At 38.4% G+C, this 8,284-nt stretch overlaps 4 protein-coding genes across 4 annotated transcripts in view; 2 read left to right on the forward strand and 2 right to left on the reverse strand.

The window, feature by feature from the left end:
* Nucleotides 1-61: 61 nt before the first annotated feature.
* On the reverse strand, nucleotides 62-1,844 carry LOC108628650 (myb/SANT-like DNA-binding domain-containing protein 3). The gene is made up of 3 exons (XM_018030725.2): nucleotides 1,576-1,844; nucleotides 1,214-1,431; nucleotides 62-988 (listed from the first exon to the last, which is right to left on the reverse strand). The coding sequence occupies exons 1-3, from the start codon at nucleotides 1,842-1,844 to the stop codon at nucleotides 591-593; spliced, it is 885 nt and encodes a 294-aa protein (XP_017886214.1). The 3' UTR covers nucleotides 62-590.
* A 444-nt stretch (nucleotides 1,845-2,288) lies between these two features.
* Nucleotides 2,289-3,883, forward strand: bisc (TM2 domain-containing protein 1 biscotti). Its single transcript, XM_018030723.2, has 3 exons — nucleotides 2,289-2,805; nucleotides 3,027-3,108; nucleotides 3,337-3,883. Exons 1-3 carry the CDS (start codon nucleotides 2,607-2,609, stop codon nucleotides 3,611-3,613), a joined length of 558 nt encoding a protein of 185 aa, XP_017886212.1. The 5' UTR covers nucleotides 2,289-2,606; the 3' UTR covers nucleotides 3,614-3,883.
* Nucleotides 3,884-3,984: 101 nt separating this feature from the next.
* Nucleotides 3,985-6,499, forward strand: LOC108628647 (mucin-3A-like). The gene is made up of 2 exons (XM_026816642.1): nucleotides 3,985-4,322; nucleotides 4,477-6,499. Exons 1-2 carry the CDS (start codon nucleotides 4,254-4,256, stop codon nucleotides 6,478-6,480), a joined length of 2,073 nt encoding a protein of 690 aa, XP_026672443.1. The 5' UTR covers nucleotides 3,985-4,253; the 3' UTR covers nucleotides 6,481-6,499.
* A 66-nt stretch (nucleotides 6,500-6,565) lies between these two features.
* The window catches only part of LOC108628648 (ATP-binding cassette sub-family B member 8, mitochondrial), a gene marked incomplete at its 5' end in the record, with an annotated part of 3,430 nt that continues 1,711 nt past the window's right edge, over nucleotides 6,566-8,284 (reverse strand). Inside the window, 4 exons of the mRNA XM_026816643.1 lie at nucleotides 6,566-6,766; nucleotides 6,856-7,003; nucleotides 7,057-7,256; nucleotides 7,361-7,699. Of these exons, the coding sequence (XP_026672444.1) occupies nucleotides 6,686-6,766; nucleotides 6,856-7,003; nucleotides 7,057-7,256; nucleotides 7,361-7,699 (768 nt within the window). The remainder of the gene's footprint in view (nucleotides 6,767-6,855; nucleotides 7,004-7,056; nucleotides 7,257-7,360; nucleotides 7,700-8,284) is intronic.

Genomic DNA, 8,284 nt, shown 5'->3' on the forward strand with positions numbered 1-8,284 from the left:
GTACGTACTGTTATAATCAGAATGAAATAGAAATACCGATAGCTTTTGTATATTCCACATAAAGCATTATATTCATGTACGAAAATTCACTATTCAAATTTTCATTGCACAGTCTATTTCAATAGATATCGATCTCATTTCGATGCTTGTGATCTGTCATTTAGTTTCTCCTTATTATTTTACTTCACTAGTCAAATTGACCTACTTATTGCCAGCTACGACTGCCATGTCCATAAATAATACCGAAGCTTCCTTTTTTTTTTTTATTTCTCATAACTACGTCTCTGTTTAAGAAATTCTTTTGAATTATACATTTAATTTTAAGTTGCATCGTTTATATAAAACGTCATACATAGGGAGAAATTACCTGTTTAAAAAATGATATCAGCATATCTTAAGTGACTAGCGTATGAGTTTTTATTTATTACGATTTCAACTGTAGTTAAAAATGAATTGCTATGACAATAAACAGATACAACAGAAATTCTATACTATTCGTCCCTACATGAGCGTGATACATATTTCTATAAAAATGAGGAGACAAACAAGAGGAGAGACCATTGCACGGGGAAGATTGCATCCTCTGGAGATCAATCCTCTTTTATCCTATCGAGCTTGTACGTAAAGAGGAGCATCCTTAGCCTGGCCTCCTCCTTACGATAGTGAGCCTCCTCTAATTTAATCCTGGCCTCCTCTTTCAACATAGCAGCGATGTCGACCTTCATCTGTGCCTCAGACAGAGCCAATACGTGCAGATCCTCCTCTTTGTGAAGAGATCTTTTCGTCCTACGAGGCTGCTCGTGAACAATCGAAGGCGAGACCAACGTTTGGGTCGCGTTCGATTTAAAGATCAGCTGACTCTTATCAGCTGTCTCGTCCTTGTGTAATTGCTCTGACAACGAGTCCATCTCGTTGGTGGATTTATCGAGGCAGTCGATCGTCGGACCGTTCGGTAACGAATCAGATTCTATTTTGCCACTAGCGGAGTCTAAAAGGAAAAAGGGATCGTTGAATGCGAACTGAATTAGCTCGTGAACGTCGTTAAATTCTACTTTGACATCAAAGCCGTTCAAAAGAACAAAATTGTGAAACTTGATATAAGTCTTTGAAAGAAATTTTCAATAGAAATTGAAAAAATTCTTAACGAACTTTGTCGAGAACCAAGTTTTACTATGGAAAATTACGAAGGAACAGAGAAGGTAATAAATTCAACCTGAATCCTTCTGATTAATTTCTTCTTTCATCGCTTGTCTTGGAGGTTTTACAGTGCAAACGCTTTGCAGCGTGAACGGTTCGGACTCTTTCGGCTCGAACACGACGTTCGGCGGTAAACCAATCGTTCCGGTCACTTCCGGCACTGAATTCCTACCGTCCCAGCTTTTAGATCGCACGTGATCTTTCGCTATGTGACAGAAACTTTTAGATATACCACTGGTAAAAAGAATAATGAAATATCAGATAAAATGAAACATCTAAATAATAATAATAATAATATATAAAATTCGTAAAGCTCAAATGATTTTTTATTGCGTTACGGTTGGTCAAGTAGAACCGGAAGTGAAATATAAAATTTACCGCAATTTCTTCTCTTCCCTGTTCCGTTTACACGCTTTCATATTTTCCCAGCAACGCCTCAATTGTACGGCCGAGCGAATTCCTTGCGGACCCACCATCGAGTTGTATTCGTTGGCCAACTGGGACCATGCCGATTTTCGTTTATACATCGATATCGGATCGGACCTCTTATCCTCGATATCTTCGTACTTGTTTATCAGCGCTATCAGAATCTCCCTCTCCTCGAAGCTGTACGTTTTCCGGGTGCTTTTCAACGAGGAAGTAGCCATTTTAATGCAGAACAAAATGCTGAACCGCGGTCTTCCACTGTTTGTACGTACGTTCCCACCCTTAAACAAGCATCTCTGTTTCACTTACGCAGTCACACACGTTCGCGCCTGTACAGATCTCAGGAAAACTGCAATTCGATACAATCTTTATTCAATTCCTGTTAACGCGCTTTCCCCATTTTCCATATACAAATTAAACCACGTGTTTTAATATTTAATAAATGTACGAACTTCCTCGATAGACTTAATTAAACTATCAACAGTACTCGAATCAATTATTATTATGCACAGCGTGAATCCTTTGAATTTTTGAATAATCGATTCACGTTCAATAAGCAGTTCGATCTCTCGATCGATGAGCGACGTAATCAGGTTTTCGCGCTCAGTTTCTGCGCTCGAGGGTGCCGCAGTCCTGTCGTGTGTCGTACTTAATTAAAGTGTTAGTGCTACTAAAGAAGATATAAACGGTACATAAAAGACTAAACATTTGTTTGTAATTACTTGAAGTTACATCTTTTTGATGGGAATACGTTAAACCAGAGATTTTTTAATAATATATTAGAACAATTGGTAAGAGAAGGGAAGGGATAGGCTAGTTGGCCGGGATACATAGTAGCTGGCGCTCGAGGGGAATCGTGTTATGACTGGGTTCGTTCAAAATACTGCAAAATACAATAAACATGCACGGGAAGTCGAGGAAGTGCGAGGAACAGTGGATCCAGTGACAGTGTGTTATCCGTAGTAATTGTAAAATGAAACGGCATGTTCCATCTGACGCGATTCCTTAGCGTACTCCTCCTGCTGCTGCTTCTCGTACCGCCGAACAATGCTATGGACACGCACGAAGTTGACTGTAATAACCTACGAATGGGACAGTACATCTGCCCTCATCCGGACTATGATTTCATAGACCCGAAAACGCAACAGCCGAAAGGCTGCACGAAGGAGAACAAAGCCAAAGGTATGTGGGACATTTGTATTTTTTATTATTTCATTTCACCCTTGTAACCGTGATCGATGATCGACCTAACCTGTTCCCGACGAAAGCTTCGAGCCGTTCGTCGTTCTTAAGCGTTTTGAACCTCTGTTTCACGTTCCTCGAACCAAGATCCTCAGTTGCTTTATGCGTACAGTGTCGTGTGTAAATCAGGTGAAATTATATATTTGTTATCTTGTTACTAGTGTTGTGTCTGGCTGCGGATGGCCTCATTTGTACAGAAACAAAAAATAACACATTTAAAAAGGACATTCCTTGTAAATGGACGTAAGTATATTAATTTAAGTGTAATTTGTTTGCTATAAGACGAGACTGCAGAGTTTTATGTGAAACAGATCACTCGGGGTATCAGTTTAAAGAATGCAGACTCGTCTTTTAATATTTTTTAACATTGCAATCAGCATATAGCCAGAGCAATCTTGATTGATCTACTAATTCCTGTTCCTTTGTTCCATTCTTAACAAAGCAACTAAAATGATATTCTGATTTTTATAGAAATGGATATTCCTTCGAAACGTCGTTGTTGCTATCTATATTCCTTGGCATGTTCGGTGCAGACCGATTTTACCTAGGGTATCCGGCGATGGGCTTCCTCAAGCTGAGTACCTTAGGATTTCTTTTCCTCGGCCAGTTCGCCGACGTAATACTTATCGCAACGCAAATCGTAGGACCCGCCGATGGTTCTCACTACGTAATGCCGTACTACGGTGCAGGGATTCATATCGTGACGAGTAACAACTTTACCTACCGAGTCCCGCAATACGATTGTTGAATATATAAATATATATATCGACGAGGAGCGTAGGCAGAAATTGTACAGGGGTTCAATCACGAGCAACGATATACAATCCTAGAATCGAGTCCTATTTCCAGCATAACTTGGAAACCGATTACTGAGTATGGTATTTTAACGAGGAAGTAAGAGGAAAGGATCGTCTTGTAGATATTTATTTCAACGAAATACTGTTTATAAAGATTTGTTACTGACTTATTAACTATTTGCCAATACTGTCCTGTAATAAATATTTGTTTTTATTTCTAATTACATTTGTTTCCCCCTTTGTTCCCTGGCCGACACTTATCTTTGAACCGATGCAGTTTTTAAATAATTTAATCACGATCTCAAGCGATTACTCGGTCCTCTTCCGAAAACTGTGAAACGTGCTCGCGGACGCTTTCAGGTATGAGTTGATTAAACAATTTTTAATTGAAGCAGCAATTTAAATTTGAATGCAATCTCTCCTCTTCCCGAGAATACGTTTGTTGTACGCACTATGCATTCGTGGCAGTGACGTTAATCGTAATTATTATCGAGCACGTCTTCGATATAAAAATGCCGAAGCGTTTCACCTTAGAGCTCAGAGAACTTTTGGCAACGATCGAAACGTGTACACAGTTATAGTTCCATTAAAATGAAGATTCTCGTGGTGTTAAGTTCGTTCGTAATTTCGATCGTAGTCAGTCAGCCAGTGAAGGAATCCGTGAGTTTTTATTCACTCTACTATCATACATTCACGAGCTTTCATCTAAGTATTTTCTGTACATTCTGGAGATTTTAATTTTTTTTTTCATATAATTCATCGATTCAATTAGTGCTTGCAGTTCCTATAAACGAACTACTAATTATACCTACAGGGGATTGACGACACAGATATCATAGAATACGGAGCACACAGGTACGCCAGAGATTTGAAATCCGATCCTCCGCTCTGTCGAGTCAACCAATACTTCGACAAGGAAAAAAACAAATGTATGAACGTAATAGGCGGCGGTAAAGTGCTTCACATAAACAGTTCAACATCCTGCGGAGTAAACGCTTTAAAGCCTCACTGCGCCAGCCCGAAATATTATTACATCTGCACGGGGAATAAAATGATTTTAGCGCAATGCCCCGACGGGCGACACTTCGAAGACCGTTTGCAGAAATGCGTCCTCGTTCCTCGAGACAGATACATTCCGATTGCCGATCCATCGAATTCAAATGAACTTCCGGTGTGCGAGAGCCCAGGCTCGTTCCCAGTTCCGAATGACTGCGCCTTGTTTTACACCTGCAGGAAGAAATTCTTTGGGATGAATCGAAATTTCTACAGATGCCCAAAGAAAATGATGTACGATGTGAACAACGGGATGTGTTCGCCTTCGAGTACTTGCGACGACTCCACGTTGCCTCTTTCATGTCCACCGAGTATTCAAATTTTGAACGAAGGTAGACATTTAGTACGTCGTTCGAAACCGATAGGAGAAGAGAAGAGAACGACGATTATTTGTAAAATAGTATATCTGAACGAGGAAGAGGGTACGACGAGAAGTGTTGAAAACGTAGATACGACCACTGATTCATTAATAATTAAACTTGATAACGATACTGCAAGCACAGCGGAACGTGACCATAGTACCACTCCAGCAGGAGAAAATACTGAAGAATCGATTAACGAATTTGAAGTCACGACCTCGGAAGATTCATTTACAGACGCAATTGTACCGTTCGAAGTTACAACGAATCCTTCATTAATTTTAACAAGCTTAAAAGCTGCAAGTACAGAGGAGTACTATGAAAATACTCCTGCATTTACAAGCACTAATAGCGTAACGAACGTCCCTACAAATTTCGATTCAATTTTAAGTGAATCAGAAGTTCTTGTGGAACGAAATATTTTCAGGGAAGAGTATATCACAACGCAGAATATTGCTGAAGGTGGAAGCACTCCAATTATTTTTACTGATTTGAATACTACAATCCAAACGACTACAGAAGTGAATGAATATACTACAAAGGAATTGGTTTCAGAAAGTCAGTCTACAATTGTACCAAATGTGACTTCAGGTATATTTGAAGAACTGGAAAATAATGATGAAAATACTGAAGAACCTTTTAAAGATAGTACAATTTCGAATACTGAATTTACTAATGAAAATCCGATTATTACGTCGATGCTACCATATTCGAGCTTAAATAAAAATGAACAGACAACCACTGATCAAACGGAATCTACTAATATTCAAGAATATTTGATACCATTTAATGATTTAACAACTGAAAGTAATAACGAAGAAACATCGTCTAAAATAACAGACGATGCAATTGGAACTTCGTATACTACAGAATATCTGACAACCAGTAAATATGACTCTGGATGTTCGAGTACTGACGCAGCAAATGATTTCGATACTATAATTACTACTACTGAAGGAATTGGATTTAGCGAATCGACATCCACAGAAGTAACACTCAGTACAATAGACGATTCATTCGATTCAGTAACGTTAAGAGACGTTACTATCATCAGTAATGCTAGTGAAATCATTGAAAACAATGCGTTCTTTGACCTGGAATCAATTCCACAAGAAGCTACTTCTAAGAACCCTGTTACCAATCTTGAAGAATTATCAAGCAGTAGTGTAAATCTCGTAACAGAGAACGTAGTCACAGAGTTGAATTCTCAAAGTACAGATAACGACGAGACTTTCGAGGCTGAGAAAAATGTAACGAAAGCGAAAACCACGAGCTCACCGCAACAAATGAGAACGGTATCAAAGAACATAATGCTACCCATTGCGTCAGCAGTTTTAAATGTCACTGATAAGCTCGAACGATACATAAGAGCAATTTTAATCAATTACTTCTCGAGGTACGTATAAAATGTAAACGAGTCAGTGGACGATTATTTAAAATATTTCTACTGGTGTATCATTAAAATTTAAGGATAAGAATAAGTGAATAATCTACTCGAAAATATAATTATATTTACGTAGTAAAATCTGAGGTAGTCCGCTAAACATTCCTAAACCAATTTAATAAATATTTGTTACAGAAATTGTACTATTTAAATACGTTCATTAATCATTACGTATTTTCGTTGTCCTGTTCATTCACCAGAGTGTAATATAAACCTTTCTTCTTAATCAATTCTGTATGACTGCCCATCTGAACATAAAATATTATGACGAATAAAAAAAATGTTTGCGTTTCTTAAAAACGTTTTCGTGTCGCGTTACGAGCGTTTCGACACGTACCTCCGCTATTACTCCTCTCTGTAACACAACGATGAGATCGGCATTTTTAATCGTGCTCAATCGATGAGCAATTACTAAAACTGTTCTTCCTCGGCATACGTTATCTAACGCCTTTTGCACGATCCTCTCGCTCTCATAATCTAAAGCGCTGAAAATGAGATTTAGATGAATAGATTCGAGATGATGACCAAAATTGCTTACCTCGTAGCTTCGTCTAAAATTAAAATCGACGGTCTTTTTAATAGAGCTCTCGCAATCGCGATGCGTTGCTTCTGTCCTCCGGAGAGCTGCGTCCCCCGTTCTCCTACTTGCGTGTCGTATTTATTTGGAAATTTCGTCACGAAATCGTGAGCATTTGCTTCTTTAGCAACTTCGATCACCTGACGATATTCAATAATGATATATTATATAAATCTTCAGGTTTATAATTAACACTAGAAAGACTGAAACTTAGTATATACCTATATTGCCCAAAAGCAGTCAAAATGACTTCCTTGGGCAATCTAGTGTTAATAAGAAAAAAAATACGTACCTCGAACACCCTAGCGCCAGCGCTGATTCCTCGGACGTACGATCCGAATAATAACGATAATTGAGATAAAGATTTCTGTATAGTCTGAGTGGCCATTAAAAATGCCATTAATTCACCGGGAGACAATTGTCCGGTGGACAGTAAATGTCCACCGAAGTACAAAGTACAGAGTAGTATACTATTTAAAAATAAATTCGTTCCACCCTGGAACAAGCCTATTCCGAAACCTAATCTGTCGTACAATTCCGACCCCAACGTAACTTGTTCAGAAAACATTTCTATCTCCTTTTCCTCAGCCGCAAACGCTTTCACCTATAAAAAAAAAAAAGATAATGATGTACACTTATCTGTATTCTTCAATTCTTTCACTTCAATTCATAAATGCATAAGAAATCTTTAGTCTAATCATCAATAAAATTCGTTTACCGTCCTGATATTCTGTATTGCCTCTTCGCAAACAGCCGTCGACTTGGCAAGCTGATTCTGCATCTCTAAAGACAGTTTCCTCAAACTCCTACCGATTATTGTACCAATAAGAATTACGCTAGGTAAAAATAGAATCGTAGCCGCCGTCAATTGCGGAGATATTCCAATAACAGAAATGATGCATCCAATGATTTGCGTGGTACTCCTCAATCCTTGAGATATGCAAGTCTTAAAAGTACTCTTGAACTCTTGAACATCTGTGGTTAATCGACTGACTATTTCGCCACTGCGATTCTTATCAAAAAACGTAATGTCTTGCATTATTATTGATTTGAATAAATCTCGTCTTAAATTCATTGCCAATTCCTCACCCACGTGGGAAAGCATGTAGATATATACAAACGTGAAAAATGCCTGAAACAAACGAAATATTTTATTTAATTCCTCCTCGTTAAAATCGTACGATTTTTC

This window comes from Ceratina calcarata, unplaced genomic scaffold, assembly GCF_001652005.2.
Source record: "Ceratina calcarata isolate Rehan_Ccalc_2016 unplaced genomic scaffold, ASM165200v1 scaffold531.2, whole genome shotgun sequence".
NCBI lineage: Eukaryota > Metazoa > Arthropoda > Insecta > Hymenoptera > Apidae > Ceratina > Ceratina calcarata.